Source organism: Danaus plexippus, chromosome 24, assembly GCF_018135715.1.
Source record: "Danaus plexippus chromosome 24, MEX_DaPlex, whole genome shotgun sequence".
Lineage (NCBI taxonomy): Eukaryota > Metazoa > Arthropoda > Insecta > Lepidoptera > Nymphalidae > Danaus > Danaus plexippus.
In genome coordinates, this window is record NC_083552.1 from 546,566 (window position 1) to 562,921 (window position 16,356).

Genomic DNA, 16,356 nt, shown 5'->3' on the forward strand with positions numbered 1-16,356 from the left:
TACATCAGTGCGGTGGGCGAGGCTTGAAGTGGTATGAGGTTTCGTGGTGGGCAGAGGAGTGGAGGGAAAAGTGATTTTAAAGAGAATATTTAGATACAATTCATCATTATATTCTGTGGAAATTGAGAATAAACAAATGATTTACGAATAACTTGTTCAGTTGTTAATTATTCTCTTTGAGAAGTTAGTTGTCTTGTTACTAAAATAATACAACTTTATGAACCAACTAAACCGAAAACTGTAACGGTCAAATTTACGAAAATACTCAAAATAAGAAACAATTAAACTGGTTAAGTTTTTGTAACAACAATACTATCAAAAGCACCAAACTGGTAACTGGATAGCGACAGTTCTAATGTTTCCCAACATTTTTGTAAGAATTCATTTAAATAAAACTAATATACTACGCGTTTTTTAATATTTTAAACTACATACTCACGACATTTCGGCAACATTGCAGCAACCGTGATCACGGGCAGACGAAATGAAATTTTTTGTCACTTGGTCTTGTTACATTTCATCTACAGCCCACGACTTCTTTATTTCCTATCGTACCGCTCTGGATACATGGCGAAACCGGTTATTGCGTTTTGTGGCCTTTAGATTTTGTCGTTGAAGTGAGGATGTTTTTTAATTTCAATAGCCTCGCGACTGAGTCTCGGTATATACCTGTCATCACGAGCAAGCATCTGTGGTTTGTCAAACTGAACGTAGTGGCTCGGTTTGTCAATTGTGTTCACACACCGCTGACTTCGACGCGCGCCTATTTTTAACGTCTGAGCCATGTTTCTTCACCCTTGTACCGAAGCTCCTCTTTGTCTGTCCAATGTATGACGAGCCAGTCTTAATCAAACTTGTATACACCCGCTAGTTGTAAAGGATTAACACTCGTAATTGGTCTCAGTAATTGGCTCACTTCCTTGCGTGGTTTGTGTTTGGTCTTGATAGAGATTTTATGCTTTATATCAATTTCGCACTAGCTATGACCGTGACTTCGTCCGCTCGGGATAGTTATTTTTAAGGCTCTATACTTAAAATGAATGAAGTATTTAAAGATGAACAGTACGAGTATTTATTCAAAGAAAAGACGAATGTGAGAATTTTTTATTTTTATGTTGATCCTGACCAAAAAATGTATGAAATATGAGTTATAATTCATGTAATGTAATAATTTTGTTATTCGTCTTAAACAAAAATGTGTTGGCGCCCATTTTCAAAAATTAACCAACTTTGTTGTAAGAAAGAAATTTCTGAAATGACGTTTTTTAAAAATAAACCGAAGCCTAAAATTTATGACATTAACATTTTTGTTAACTAAGACTTAAACTGGGATTTACAGACCCATATGTACCTTACTTTCTATTCAATTGTTTGCAATAATCTTCCGAATTAATTGGCAAATCTGTTGGTTAATCATTGAATGAACAGTTTTTTAAATAAAATATTTATTGTTCAATGAAACTACCCACTTATTCAGTTAACACAGTAAAAATGTTCGTAATACTTATAAAATCAATCATTTTTATTAAATAAATAAATTTAAAATAATAATAAATTAATTTAGCATTAAATATATATACGATAAGAGCATATCAGTGTGAGTCAACTTACGTTTGTGAGAAGGATAATAGCTAGTCAGTTTGAAATATTGACGGACGCAAACAACACTGACACGTACGTACGATATTAATTATTAATAGTAAATATTGATACTATATACTTATTTATATTTTAGCAAGTAAATCTTACTTGTAACATAATAATTTATAGCTTAACGTAAGTTTGATTTTAAATGTGTTTTAATTTTAGTTAAAATTATTGTAATAACATTTTTTTTTATGTTATAAATATAACGGCAACTATGTTTATGCACGGAACTTAAACCGTTTGGGGAAATAAGGTGTATGCGGGTGTATTTTTTGTTTTTTGTTTCTCTAATACATGTTTTTATTTGATTTTCCTATACTAACATAATATTCATGTCTTAATGAATAAATTATTGCATGCTACCTTATAATCTTTATCGTACAAATAAAGAAGACAATGCATTGAACTGTTTTCACACAGACGTATCGGGAACGTTATTTATGACATATGTGCTTTATAAATATAAATAGTGACATTAAAATAAAAGGAAAATCCATCAAAATAATATTGAGTGCGTGACATAAACTGATACTAATAGTTTCCTGCTGACTTTAGATATAAATACTTTATTATTCCTTAACCAACAAATTTTTACAGCTTAGATGATTGTTATATTATTTAAAAAGATAATTTATTCTGTGGCATATTAAAATTTGATCAATGTTTCGTAATGAGTAGATTATGCATTTTTATTTTGATTACGTTAGTCTGCTATATTCTGCTATATTAAATCAAATTAATAAAAATCAACATTTCAGACAATGGCACCACTGTCGTTGAAGATAATTTTGGGGGAAGGTGCAGTTACGCGAACTCTCATGTTTGATACAAAAACTACAGTGAAAGAAGCTCATGTGATAGTGAAAGACAAGATCCTGGCTTTAGAACCTAACAGAGGTATTAGCAATAGCTTAATATTTTAACTAACGTTTTAACTTGTAATGATGAATCTTATACTTCTTCCTTCTACGAAATTTTTAAGTTAACTATTTCGTGTTTCTGTACAAAAACAAAACAACGACATAAAGTCCAGTTGCTAGTTCCTGAGATAAAAGCGTGTAGACAATCATTATATTAATTTTAGTTGTATAAGTAATAATAAATTTGATGATGTTTGAGGGTATACAACATTATTTATACAATAAACTAACATGAAATGGTCCTTAACTATTTCTTAAAATTTACCAAATACTTCGGTTCCTAAAACTATATTCGATAATTTCCTCACTATTCCCTATGTATTTTATAGAGTACGGTTTCTTCCTTCCGTCGGCTGACAATGAGTATTCGGGAGTATGGTTGGAAGACGGTGGCAAAACTCTGGAGTACTACATGCTGAGAGAGGGTGACTCCCTGCATTACCTCCCCAAGATAAGAAATATGAGACTTCGAATGTTGGATGGTACTTATATTAATTTACATAAAAAGTCCTTATATAATGACACCTCATTGTGGAGTGTCTCAATCAGCCTTGCAAACCTTTAGCAGTTCCTCGATCCGTTAAAATTGAAATTTTATAAGAATTATATTTTATTTCTAACAATTTTTCTTCTTAGATTATAAAGGGCCAATAACAATCAATGATTAAAATTCTAATGAAAAATTAATTGACAGGTGCTGTGAAAACCCTTCAACTCGATGAATCCAAGAAGGTTGGCGATTTGATGGTCTACATCTGCGAAAAACTGCGGATTAGTAATTCAGAAGAATATGGACTGGTCGGTTACTTTTAAAAGTCAAAATGTATATATATAAAAAAAATATATTTGTAGAACTTAAATTATTAACTAGTTTTTTTAAATATTTAAATTAATACATAATAAATACGCTCAACAAGTTTAGTGCTAAAAGTTAACTCGTCTATTTTTAAATTTAAAATACAATTTTATTAGTTGTAATCTTTTTAATATCTCACAATACGTCATTTCAACCAAATATGTTTTCCATCATCATCAGTGTCGAGAAGAGAAAGAGTCTCTTGATGATCCAAAGGTCAATGCAATGGGGACTTTGACGTTAAGGAAGAAAACCGTGCAGAGAGAAAAGGACGCTAAACTCGAGCAACTGAGCAAGAAACTCAAAACTGATGACCTTGGTAAATTTTTATATACTCATCAAATATTTGCAAATACTATTGTTTTACATATTATCCCTTCAATAAATCTAATAAGATTACAATCGATGGAAATTGGACAAAACAGAATGAAAAAATATATAATTTCAGTGGAGTGGTTGGACCAGCATAAGACTTTAAGAGAGCTGCAAGTAGATCCACACGAGACGTTGTTGTTTAAACGGAAGCTTTTTTACTCTGATCGCAATGTCGACTCCCGAGACCCGGTTCAGCTCAACCTGCTTTATGTTCAAACGAGAGACGGAATTTTAGAAGGAAAACAGGTCGTCACTGAGTCTAAAGGTAATATTAGTGATTTATAAGGAAAATCGCGTTTAAATTTATTGATGATACATAGTGCGCTACTTTATTGATTCTTGCAGCGCTTGAATTTGCCGGCTTACAATGTCATATACAGTACGGTGATTACGACGAGGACAAACACAAACCAGGATTTATTCAAAAGTATGTTACTTAATCCACATTCTGTAGTAGCCTGATATGAATTTAATACGATGATAGATTATATTAAAAGTTTAGACAACAATAAATATTATTTCAGTTTAAAAGAATTTCTCCCAGAACAATACGTGACTTGGGGCGCCGAGAAAAAGGTTATCAGAGAACACAAAACGCATATCGGACTTCCTGAGATAGAAGCCAAACAAATGTACACAAGGATGGCGCGTGAGTTGCCCACTTACGGAGTCACCTTCTTCCTAGTAAAGGTAAAATAAATTTGTGACTACAAGAACTTTACATATATATGATATGACAAAAAATATGTGATCTTTTGGATAAATGATAACAAGAACTCAATTTTTTGGATCTGTTCAGGAAAAGCAATTAAAAAAGAAGAAGCTAGTACCCCGTCTATTAGGAATAAATGCAAATTCTATTCTACGTCTCGACGAAGAGACGAAGGAAATCATACAAGTTTGGCTACTGACTCAAGTAAAAAGTTATAGGGCTGATTACGAGTCTTTCGCTCTAAATTTCGGAGATTACAGGTGACTAGTATATATTAGATGCTTTTTTATACAAGTTTAGAATATTCCAAAACTAATGTTTTGAAAAAGTTCGCTTAAGTGTTCATAGTTTTTGGCTCTAGTATAGTTGTGTTTTTATTTTCAAATAATATTATTAATGAAATTTTTGTATACATTTATAATATACGTATTGTACAAAAAATTTAGTGAAAAAGAATATGTGGTCAAGACCAATGAAGGCTATCGCATTAAAGACATTCTGGAAGGCTACATCGACATTATAAAGCGAAGTCTTGCTGGTCCTAGAAAAGTTAATTTTATTGAAGGGGAAGCCATATTTGAGGATAATGTTGAAATGTCAAGGTACAAGTACTTGTATTAGAAATTTAAAAATTAATAAAATGTTCTTTTGAATATAAAATTATTCAATTCTCTATTGCAGAGGCACAACCTTTGTGAATTATGCAGCAAAGAAGGCAGTAGAACATTCCCTTGTTGGACCAAGCCAAATAATATCGGTGGAACAAGGTAAGATTTTGTCCACCATTAAACTAAAAATTCTATTCAATACAAAATATATGAAGTAACTCGATTATTCCTTTTTAGGACAACAATTCAAAGAGGGCACTCAAATTGTTACGGTGAACGAATTGATGAAGACCAACATAGGCAGTAAAAGCCAGCAACCAATCACGACCCATGGCGCAAAAGTAAGAAATAAATATTTTATTTTTTTCTATAATTAATTTCAATTCACAATGACACATATTGAAATCACATTATACATCTAATTATTATTAATAAGAGTTATCTTTTAGTCAGTATGATGTTTGATATGCGAATGAATTGCAGTAAAAATTATAGATAAATATAGAGCATGACAATATAAAAAATATGCGTTATTCATTAATTTTTTATCATCTTTAGATCTCCTGATAGATCAGGAGAATAGATAGAACACTAGAGTGTTTAAAGCATATAACCTTTTTATATTTAGGTGGAACCCCCTAAACACCACATTTCGAATGGGATTGAAAATAAAATGAAGACCTTCAACTCCAAATGTGTAACAAGTGTAGTGTATCTATCAGGTAAAAAATTTGATTATTATTTGTGTAGAGACAGACCCTATCTCATCATAAGCCGAAATCAACCCAAAACTGGACCGAGACCTATCTCATAGCAAGCCAGCATAAAATAAATGATAAAAATACTAAAATAACACAACAAATATTTTTTTTAGATCCCACAGAACTCAATATAAAAGAAGCAAGAAAAGTTGTAGCTTTTATGGAAGCTGCATTGCCCGAGTTAAAAGAAGGTATGTATGTCTGTATTGAGAACTGAATTTTAAACTTAACACGTTATCCTGATTTTTTTTCTCAGATCTTTTCTTAACCTCGGTTCTTCAATCGTTTTCTTATTTATTAATGAATCTTCTATAACGAAAAACTTCGGAGACAAATTTTAACACTTCATCAATTTGCAAATAACATACCAACATTATATGATAAGCTTCATAAATTCATTGTTTTTTACGAAAAATTGCATTCGTTTAATCGAGAATGTGTTAAGAATGACATGAATTGTGTTCTTCCAGGTGTGAACGAAACTGCTGCTAACTCAAGTCCATTAAAAGCTAAAATGCTTCTAAATAACCTTAACGACCTTTGTTTCTATTTGGACAGTTTATCGTCTGAAGCAAAAAATAATGATCTGGTAAGTACTTCAAGCAAAAAACAAAAGATTTCCATGATTACTATACCAGAGGCTTATAAACACCCGTGCTTATAGACAAATGAAGAAAACCTTACTAAGGCTCTGGATGCCGCGAACAAGTTAGCAGATTTATCAACGCAAATGCACCTATCTTTGGATCCAAATACCAAGAGACGGAGCAAAATTCTTATGGTACAGTTTTATATTTTTTGTGACACAATACATTTTAAAAAGTAGTCTATTTTTTAGCCCAAAATAAGGCTATATAACTGTAGGAGGTTTTGGAAATAAGGCACTGATATTAGTACTTAAGTTACTGTATTGAAAAATAATAATTGTACAAGAAGTTAATTACGAAACATATCAGTCATTTTGTCATTGCACACGATAGAGAGAAGTGGCGCCGTGAAGCGGCAATAATTGGAACTACTCCGATTGCGTTCCAATTCTACCTATATTTCTTACAATAACGCTTATTTACACAGGGACTACTATTACAATTACGTGTAGTTTGAGCGTAGAATATTGTAGAGCTATCCCGCCTCTCTGCTTGAATACAATGTGAACTTACTACCTTAAAGATCCCCCAAAAATATGCACGTATCCAGCTTTCTTTCTTCTCTTTCTTCGCTCACATTCATAATTTCACAAATTTAAGTATCTTGCTCATATTTACCTAAAAGAAAACCCAAACTTTAAATAAAATATTTTTCCAAATAACAACGAGTATTTGAAATCCTATTTTAACCTTTTCTATATTCCAGCGTTCTCGCCATAGTTTTATACAGGACGAAAAGACAGAAGCATCTTTGCGACGCGCTTCTTTCCTGACAGCAACCGACAATGCTTGGACTACTGTAGAAAATGCAGCTCACTATTTAGATGAGGTGCGTAAACTACGAGAACGTAGTGCTATATACTAAACATAAATTAAAACTTAGTAGCAGCCTATCTTATTAAATGAAATAAGATTAAATTGCCTGGATCTATTCAATTATAATTAATTGTCTATTATTAAAACATTTCCAGCCCAATGAAAGTCCTCTCAGTAGTGAGGAATGCCAATATTTGGCGTTAAAGTCTGAAAAACATTTGGGCAAACTGCAAGCCACGATTGCAATGATACTGAATTCGCACGCAGGTAAAAAGAACATAAAAAGACTGCCATTATTAACGCAATGATCTTATTATACTTGTCCGTAGTTATCATCTCATTTCTTCATTCTCTATTTGTAAGCAAAAGCAGGAGATTTATCCTAAGTGCTTTAATTTCTTCTTGATTACAATTCATATTAATTTTAATACTAGGTCATTAATTAATTATAAGTTATATAAATAAAGGACTTTATTGTTTACAATTCGTAACGCTGTATTGAAAAATGACCTCAATTAAAATTTTGAGAATGCTTACTTATTTAGATCATTATGTAAATGTAATTATAATAACCGTTATATTCTTTATGTGTTCCTTGTTGTATTTTACAGATCCATCTAATATAGATTATGAAAGCGCTGTTATGTCTATGAAAACACTTTCTGAACTGATACCCAGTTTTGTCCAAGGTGAAAAGATATTGATATACTTTGTGTATTGCATATTTAACCAAATTATTTTATATGTAAAAAGAGCAATAACTATTGCTAAGATGCTTTAAAAAAACATTTTATACCTTATTAATATCGGTCTCATTTCTCTGTTCAGATGTAAAAGCTCTAACAAATGATGAAAATAAAGTAAATGGAAAAGACCTGAAGGAATATGTGAAACAACTGCTTGATTGTACCCGAGCTATGTGCATGCTGACTGGCTCAGATAATGTTAACGTAAGTTGTTTTAACACAAACCAACACTAAAATCAGTTCTATAAAAATTGTTATAATTAAGAGATTTTTTTGTTAATTTTTTTTTTATAGAAAATGTACGACGTCGGAAACGATTATGCCTACGTTAGCACAAAAATCACTGAAATACTCAAATCACCTGACACATTCGATAAAAATGAAGAAGTAAGTTGTTTAACAAGACTTCTATTATATAATTATAATTCCATTAAGTCCTAAAAGCATTTTCAAAAATAATATATAATAATTTTATGATCAATTCATATGTTAACGGTTAAATTACTTCTTTTCACGTAAAAGTTCATTAAACTGGTCCAAAATGTGGGGAACAAGGTTCAGTTGCTACTAATGGGTACTAGTGAACTGACAAAATTGGAAGCCTCTGACCCCCGAGCCACCGAATTGGACGCCGCAGCCATCAAATGCACTGATGCCACCGAGGGCCTATTAGCTTGTGCTAGAGTAAGTCGACATTACATTTCTATTAGAACCTTCTACAGTCGCAAAACTAGTACTGCTTTTAATTTTAAGCAAATTCAATCACTCCTCTATTTAAGTAATTATACCCAGAGTATAATTAATCATCCTCTCACACTCATTCTAGTCATACATTTTTGTACATTGTCTAATCTATGTGTCTATTTAAAATTCACGTTGTCTCTGTCCAGTTGACTTCGTCGTCCATCCGTGAACCTCACAGTCAGAGTGCATTAACAGCTGCAACTGAAAATCTTGCGTCATCAGCCCAAAGAATGGCTTTATTGTGGAAACCCTTGTCTGAAAAACCCGACCGGAAGTCGTTCGCTAAACAATTAGCAAACGGTACCTTTGAATTGGCTAAAGCATTAGATAAACTGAAAAATGCATTTACAAACATCCCAGGTAAATCTTATTTTGCATCTATTATATAAAACTACAACACTTACCTATCTATATATATATATATTATAGTAAGAATTATATAGTAAAACTTATAACTTATACCAACGACTTCATCATTGCCCCGAAGTTACGATAGCAATGTCATTCCATTGCTTCAGCTGTACCATCAAAATTCTGGCTAACGAGGCCAGGTGTCCGTTTCAAAGAGCAAGTCAACAACGTCGCTCGTAATATAATATTTCATTATAACAACCATATTGCTCTGGGATGAACGTTTAATTTTAAATAATATTGTATGTAAATATACAATGTAAATTTTCATTCATAAGTACATTCAGTTTAATAAATACTTGCAACTAGCACTAATCTATCAAATGTAACCAATCATAAATTATACTTGTATATTGGAAACTTATGATTGGACTTCTAGTTCCAGATCAAGAACCAGAAATGAAACGTTTGAAATTCATTGCCACGGCGAGATCAGCCGATAAAGTTATGAGTAACTCTAACATAGAGCTGCAAAAGTTGAGTGACTTGCCTGTTGCGATGGTAAGTACCACACAATATCACTTTTATTTTAAGCAAGAACTTTTTTGCTAAAAATATATAAGCGCCATCGAACAAAGTGTTACTTAAGACAACACCATCGCTGTGCATACAGATTCCTATTTCAACGTGTATTTCTTAACAGATGCCCAAAAATGTCAAAAATGACCATCCAGGATTACAAAATAATTTATCGCAAAAACTGGCACACCTCAATGCAGCTGTTGCAGCACTACTACAGGCCACAGGCAGTAACTCGTTGATATTTTTCTAATTAATACCTCATTAATGTGGTAAATTTCTTATAATATGTCTTCTTTACAGATCCTAATAACGCTGATTACGATAACGCAGAAACTGCTGTAGATATCATCAGCAAATTGACTCCCGATATTATTCAAGGTTACAATTTTAATATTAAAATATATTAATTCTAATCATTTGTACTAAATAAGTTAATTTGTAATAAATTAATTTATAGATTCCAGATCTTTAAATGGACAAGTTGATGAGGCCACGTGGAAGAAAATAACAGAATATCTCAAAGAGATGCTTGAAGCTACAAGAGATATGTGTTCAAATGCTGAAGAAATAAACGAAGATGTAAATTTATATTATCACATAATTATTTAAAACATTTTTTATATAAATTCTTATTTAATTTTATGAAAATTAACTTTAGTCACTGAATAAAGTCTATGTAAGAACGAGGGTAAAGTTCTTTGGTAAGTGATATTTGGACTTAAAATATATTTATCACTCTATTTTTAATTTTAGGCTCGAAACAAAGCTGCGTCTAAATTTGCCAAAGCTTCGGGCCAACTGACTTACATTTACAACCCAAGGAAGAAATATGAACAAGAAGACCAGGTAAGAAATATCTGTTTTTTTTTCTCAGACTTTTGGTAAGTTTTCATATAAATTATTAAAAAAAAGTAAAGTTTTAGCAATGATTATTGTCTGGGAAACGTCTGTCTGTATCATAAATTTTTTAAATATATATATTTTAATCAGTAAATACTTAAGAATTCAGTACATTCATACATTTATATCTAAAAGCAACTGATATTCGATTAAAATACTAAGAATCAATAAAATTCAAACCAAACTACATTTCATTTAAGATTCTTGATTTGGCTAAATCTGCGGTTGATCAAATAAGTCAGATGCTGACCCAGGTCTATGATCTAGTTGAAAAAGTTGATAGAAGTGACGGAGATTTGCTTGACAACGCCGGTGTTAAAGTTGTTGGACCTGCGCAAAGAATGCTTAAAGTGGCCGAGGTAATAGAATTTAGTTTAATAACGGCATTGTGCTTAACACTTCAAAAGCAATTACACTATGAAATCAAATATTAAATATTTTCTATCAATTTCAATCTGTTTATTACACAATGTTTAAAGTGAAACAATATTGTATTACATTTAGTAATTTTTTCATAAATATATATAAATAATATCAAGATATATATATATATACATATATATGTATATCTCTTGATATTATTTGCATTTTCATAAAATTTTAGTTAACAGCACCAAATATTAATGAAGCTAGATGCCAAGAGACACTTCTCTCAGCAATAGATCTTGTATCTAATGAAATCCAGAGTCTGAGAGATACTTGGACACCTATAATCCAATCTGAAATATATAAAGACACCCACAATCAACTCGACAATAGCGTGCAGCTTGTACAAGAAAAACTTAATAAGTTAAGAGAAGCCTGCACTAGTAGCAATGGTAAAACAATTTTTTACACAATAATATAAAGGATTTTTGTTCCCATCGTAATTAATTTAACGATCATCTCATAGGTGACGAAAATCTGAATAAACAAAATTATTTATCTGCGACGTCTGCTGTTGATAGAGCATTAACAGAAGCAAGCAAAGAACTTGAAATAAATAACTCTAAAGTAAGTTTATGATATTAATCTGATATAAGGCTTTACATATATTTTTTCCTGTCTTGCTGATTAACCTACCATTCATCTCGATATTTGAACAATGTTTTGCGAACTTATTACATAAAATAAAACATTTTTGTTTTAAAAAGACCCATAATTTATGGTCAAAAATTTAAGCTTTATATTTAATACAATATAAAACATAATGTGCCCCTGAGATAAATTTCAAATTATGTCTAATTCCACATGCATACTATTACAATTTCTAGGAAGGTAAAAGGCTAACCAGAAACAATGATCCGGAATTACGAGCTAAATTATCTCAAAGTCTTGGACAACTAAATGCTGCTATAGCAGATCTTTTGCAGTCAACGAGTGGTAAGAAAATGTCTTATCGGCTACAAAGGTGTTCATTTCTAAATAACTCACAATTACTTATTTATTTCCTTTAAGTACCCAATCATTTTGATTATGATAAAGCAGAAAATGCCATGCAGTTCATCAAGAAATCAGTTCCAAATATTATAAAAGGTATATATAACAAAAATATATTTTTGCTAATAACCTGCTTTAGTTTAAATTTTGTTTAAAAAATCCTCTGTCAACAGATTCCAAAGAATTGAATGGACAAGTTGACGAAAACTCTTGGAATAATATAAAAGAAAATCTAAAGGAACTCCTTGAAGCTACTCAAGACATTTGTGCTAATGCCGATGAAACTAATAACGATGTAAGATTTATTAAATAGTATATTAAATATTTTACAAAAAAAAATACGTCAATACTGTCAGATTCAATATTTATGTATATTTTTCTTTATTTGACCTACAAGAAAACGAATATTGGAAATATGTATACGATATATTAATTATGCAAAGCATCGTATGTTATATGTAACTATTGTACTTATTTTAGACGTTAAATGACGCTGCGACTAGATTTGCTAAAGCATCTGGCCACTTGACTTATATTTATATCCCAAGAAAAAGATTTACGAAGGAAGACCAGGTAAAAATTGTTTTTACATATTTTCATATATATTTAATAAACAACGATGTTCTACACAAGTTAGATCAAAGCAAAGTTACGTTATTCGCTTAATCTCAGGCCAAATCCCGTTTGTTTATTGGAATAAAAAACAAAAAAAAATCCAATAATAATTATTATAAGACATGGAAAATTTTAAATTATTACTAACTATTCATACTTTTTATAGATATTGGATTTGGCTAAGTCTGCGGTTGATCAGATAAGTCAGATGCTGACCCAGGTCTATGATCTAGTTGAAAAAGTTGATAGAAGTGACGGAGATTTGCTTGACAACGCTGGTGTTAAAGTTGTTGGACCTGCGCAAAGAATGCTTAAAGTGGCCGAGGTATTAGAATTTCATATGGAGGATTATGCAAAAAAATGTTTTTAAATTCTTCTTTTTTATGTGTTTATTTTGATAACATTTTTCTATCTTTGCTTGGACCGTCAGATCACTGCACCAAATATACACGAACCAAAATGCCAGACATCACTGTTATGTGCAATTGATCAGGTTTCTGGTGAAATTAAAAATTTAACGAATACTTGGAAACCAATACTTCAATCACCTTCATATAATATATCAAGAAACCAACTTGATAATAGCTTAAAGACTATCGAAAACAGTTTAAATTTATTGAGAAATGCATGCACAGCATCCGATGGTAAGAAAATTCCGTATTGTCAATTAACTTGTTTCTTGTTCTGCCAAAAAATTCTAATACGATATAAATTATTTTCTTAGATGTTGAAGAAATGGGCGAACGCAAATGCATTGCTTCCATATCAGCTGCTGAAGATGCTTTAAACGGAGCTTATGAAGAGCTCCAACAAATAACTGTTCCTCAGGTACCGTAGTTAACGGTTAAAACATAATAAAAAAGAACTGTAATTAAGTTGCGATGAAGTATTTTATTTTATTTTTTTCTCAATATCATAGGTACCAAAAGGAGAGATCAGATATGAAAGTCCAAAATTACAAAATGATTTATCTAAAAAACTCTCTAACCTCAACGCCGCAATCGCAGCTCTATTGCAAGCTACAACAGGTATGGTTTTAAATATTCAAACTTAAAAATATATATCCATTGATAATAATGTGCTCTTGTCATAGGTTCAAATAATCCTAGATATGAAGAGGTGGAAGCAGCGATGGACGTCATTAGGGAACTTGCTCCGGCTATAGTTAAAGGTAGGAAATGATAGAATTATGAGTATACTTATTAAAGAGGGCAAAAGGTAATAATAATCAGTTACAAGCTTTACTGTCTGTTTATTTTTAGATTCCAAGCAATTACAAGGACAACTCGACGAACAAACATGGAAAAATATAAGCGATAACCTCGTAGATATGCTTGAAGCAACTAAAGATATCTGTACCAACACAAAGGAATCAAACGATAAAGTATTTTTTATTTTGTTTCATTATAAATTGCAATTTACCAACAAATTCTAATTTAAAATTATTTCATTATTAGGATTTATATCGCGCTGCTTCTAAACTAGCAAATTCGTCTAATAAATTACGATTTATTTTTAATCCTCGCAAGAATTCTCAGGAAGAAAAGGTATTTTTTCCCTATGTTCATGGGGTCTGTATGATACATATAGAATTACATATTTATTATATTTCTTTATCTTTCAACCAAATTGATTATTTGATAACTTGCTGTTCTGTCATTCGTTGCAGGTGAGAGATTTAGCAAAATCTATCTTGGATGAAAGTTCAAGAATGTTACCTAAAATGTCAAAATTAGCCGATGACGTCGGAGGGGAACATCGTAGTAGACTTTATAAATTGGGAAATGAACTGACAGATTCTGTGCAACGATTGCACAAAATCGTTGAGGTTGTATGAACACAAATTTACCTTTTATTTTTATCGAAACATATAAAATGATTACTGTAACTTAGTTGCCTTTAAATTTTTTATTACTCACCAGCTAACTGTACCAAGTCTTAGAAACGCCCAAAGCCAAGACTTACTGGTATCCTCAATCAACGAGATGTCTAATAGAGAGAAACAATTTCTGGACTCTTGGGAACCTTTCTTACTAGAACCCAATTGTATACAAAATAAAAAAGAACTTGAAGACAGTATGAAGATTATTGACACAAATAAACTTAAATTAGCAAAATACATTAACGAGTTCCGTAAGTAATTAAAAAGGATTGTCTCATTCATACAAAGATTAATTTATATATCTGGTAAACTTTGCGCATTCCTGTAACTTGCTCTTCCTTGTTTAATAGTTCATGACCATCCCCAAAATAAAGAATCGTATGAACTCAATGAAACTTTAGAAGAAGCCAAGAAGAATTTAGCTAAGTCAATGAAGGAATTAAAACATATTATGTCAGTAAATGTAAGTATTTATAGAACTTGACTATTATTTACTACACTACTGGCGACAAACTCTAAAGAAATATGCAGTATGTTTTCACTTTTTTATTATTTTTTCTGTTTCAGCCCACAAAATCAAAAATAAAACACGCCACATCAACGGAAAGTTTGGCAAAAAGACTAGCTCAACTAAATGCCGCCCTTGCGTCGCTTTTAAATGACAGTAGAGGTAAAGTCTTATAGAAAAAATAGCCTGATGTAATGAAATTTTATTTAATAATACGATATGAATGTATTTGTTTCTAGATTCAGACTCAAGCCGAAAAATACCAGCAATAAATAATTTCTCCGACCGGCTATCAGATGTAATTAAAGGTATAAATAGGATAATAATTGTTAATTTTCGCTATAGCTATAATTAAAATTTTTGTGGTTGTTTTTTTTAAGTATTCCATGTATATATTATAAAATCCTTTCAAAATTTTCTGTCCATAAATTAGATGTGGAACTTATCAACGGCTCTGTTGACCCGCACACATGGTCAGTTATATTGGACAATCTCAAACAAATTATTGATGGTTCAGAGGTCATCTATAATAGCTTAGAAGATCCGGAGGTAGGATATCAAATAACTATATCAACTAACAACGTACCTCCAGACTTAAGTTATAGTAACGTGTTACAAAATTTCAGGAAGTCGATTCTGCTTCTGGCGTCGTCATGAATTCCTTATCTACACTAAATTCTGTTTGCAACCAACGCGCTAATACTAGGAAAGAGAGCCAGGTGACTGAATACTTACACTAAAAATATGTTTAGATCATTTTCAGACGAGCTTGTGTCTGCAATTTAACATCTAATATTCTAGAAGATAGTAAAAAAATCATTTTTAAAACTCTTTAACTAAAAAATATCTGACAATATTTTAATTGTGGAACACTATTTTCCGAATCAGTTTTCTTCATCCATTATTACAATTGAATTTATGATTCAAATCAAATGTTCATAAACAATTTCAGATACAACATCTATCGAGAACAACCGTTGAGCAGATATCTTTATTGCTCCCACATGTGTACAATCTAGTAAAATGTGTTGGTGGGATTGAAGGCACAAATTTAGATCAGAGGGGCGTTGTGGTTGTGGATGGAGCGAAACAATTCCTAAAAACAGCTCAGGTATAATAATATCTAACACTTTCGCTATATTCATTATGTAAAACTAATATTATCGGATGTTCTATTGCTATTTTAAACTACATAAACCCAAACTTGTTCTTGTTATTTGTCATTTAAAGCCAACGATCTCTTAATTTATACGACAAATCAACTGAC

The 16,356-nt window shown here is 31.3% G+C and overlaps 1 protein-coding gene across 3 annotated transcripts in view; it reads left to right on the forward strand.

Annotated features, from left to right (window-relative positions):
• Nucleotides 1-1,591: 1,591 nt before the first annotated feature.
• Nucleotides 1,592-16,356, forward strand: part of LOC116776071 (talin-1-like) — a 30,065-nt gene continuing 15,300 nt past the window's right edge. The window contains exons 1-50 of one of the 3 annotated variants that reach the window (XM_061524272.1): nt 1,592-1,674; nt 2,406-2,544; nt 2,897-3,049; nt 3,262-3,365; nt 3,604-3,742; nt 3,872-4,063; nt 4,144-4,225; nt 4,323-4,488; nt 4,598-4,770; nt 4,957-5,112; nt 5,192-5,277; nt 5,356-5,459; nt 5,747-5,840; nt 5,993-6,070; nt 6,350-6,468; nt 6,544-6,660; nt 7,233-7,355; nt 7,498-7,609; nt 7,954-8,031; nt 8,171-8,292; nt 8,383-8,475; nt 8,611-8,772; nt 8,979-9,192; nt 9,623-9,744; nt 9,887-9,992; nt 10,066-10,143; nt 10,223-10,344; nt 10,519-10,611; nt 10,866-11,024; nt 11,270-11,483; nt 11,558-11,658; nt 11,919-12,027; nt 12,103-12,180; nt 12,258-12,379; nt 12,565-12,657; nt 12,866-13,024; nt 13,130-13,343; nt 13,424-13,527; nt 13,619-13,727; nt 13,793-13,870; nt 13,962-14,083; nt 14,157-14,246; nt 14,369-14,527; nt 14,622-14,832; nt 14,932-15,044; nt 15,149-15,251; nt 15,329-15,397; nt 15,523-15,638; nt 15,716-15,808; nt 16,042-16,200. In XM_061524272.1, coding sequence (XP_061380256.1) covers nt 2,409-2,544; nt 2,897-3,049; nt 3,262-3,365; nt 3,604-3,742; nt 3,872-4,063; nt 4,144-4,225; nt 4,323-4,488; nt 4,598-4,770; nt 4,957-5,112; nt 5,192-5,277; nt 5,356-5,459; nt 5,747-5,840; nt 5,993-6,070; nt 6,350-6,468; nt 6,544-6,660; nt 7,233-7,355; nt 7,498-7,609; nt 7,954-8,031; nt 8,171-8,292; nt 8,383-8,475; nt 8,611-8,772; nt 8,979-9,192; nt 9,623-9,744; nt 9,887-9,992; nt 10,066-10,143; nt 10,223-10,344; nt 10,519-10,611; nt 10,866-11,024; nt 11,270-11,483; nt 11,558-11,658; nt 11,919-12,027; nt 12,103-12,180; nt 12,258-12,379; nt 12,565-12,657; nt 12,866-13,024; nt 13,130-13,343; nt 13,424-13,527; nt 13,619-13,727; nt 13,793-13,870; nt 13,962-14,083; nt 14,157-14,246; nt 14,369-14,527; nt 14,622-14,832; nt 14,932-15,044; nt 15,149-15,251; nt 15,329-15,397; nt 15,523-15,638; nt 15,716-15,808; nt 16,042-16,200 — 6,099 coding nt within the window. In that variant the 5' untranslated portion in view covers nt 1,592-1,674; nt 2,406-2,408. The remainder of the gene's footprint in view (nt 1,675-2,405; nt 2,545-2,896; nt 3,050-3,261; nt 3,366-3,603; nt 3,743-3,871; nt 4,064-4,143; nt 4,226-4,322; nt 4,489-4,597; nt 4,771-4,956; nt 5,113-5,191; nt 5,278-5,355; nt 5,460-5,746; nt 5,841-5,992; nt 6,071-6,349; nt 6,469-6,543; nt 6,661-7,232; nt 7,356-7,497; nt 7,610-7,953; nt 8,032-8,170; nt 8,293-8,382; nt 8,476-8,610; nt 8,773-8,978; nt 9,193-9,622; nt 9,745-9,886; nt 9,993-10,065; nt 10,144-10,222; nt 10,345-10,518; nt 10,612-10,865; nt 11,025-11,269; nt 11,484-11,557; nt 11,659-11,918; nt 12,028-12,102; nt 12,181-12,257; nt 12,380-12,564; nt 12,658-12,865; nt 13,025-13,129; nt 13,344-13,423; nt 13,528-13,618; nt 13,728-13,792; nt 13,871-13,961; nt 14,084-14,156; nt 14,247-14,368; nt 14,528-14,621; nt 14,833-14,931; nt 15,045-15,148; nt 15,252-15,328; nt 15,398-15,522; nt 15,639-15,715; nt 15,809-16,041; nt 16,201-16,356) is intronic. The other 2 variants (XM_061524273.1, XM_061524274.1) reach the window with 2 other exon arrangements.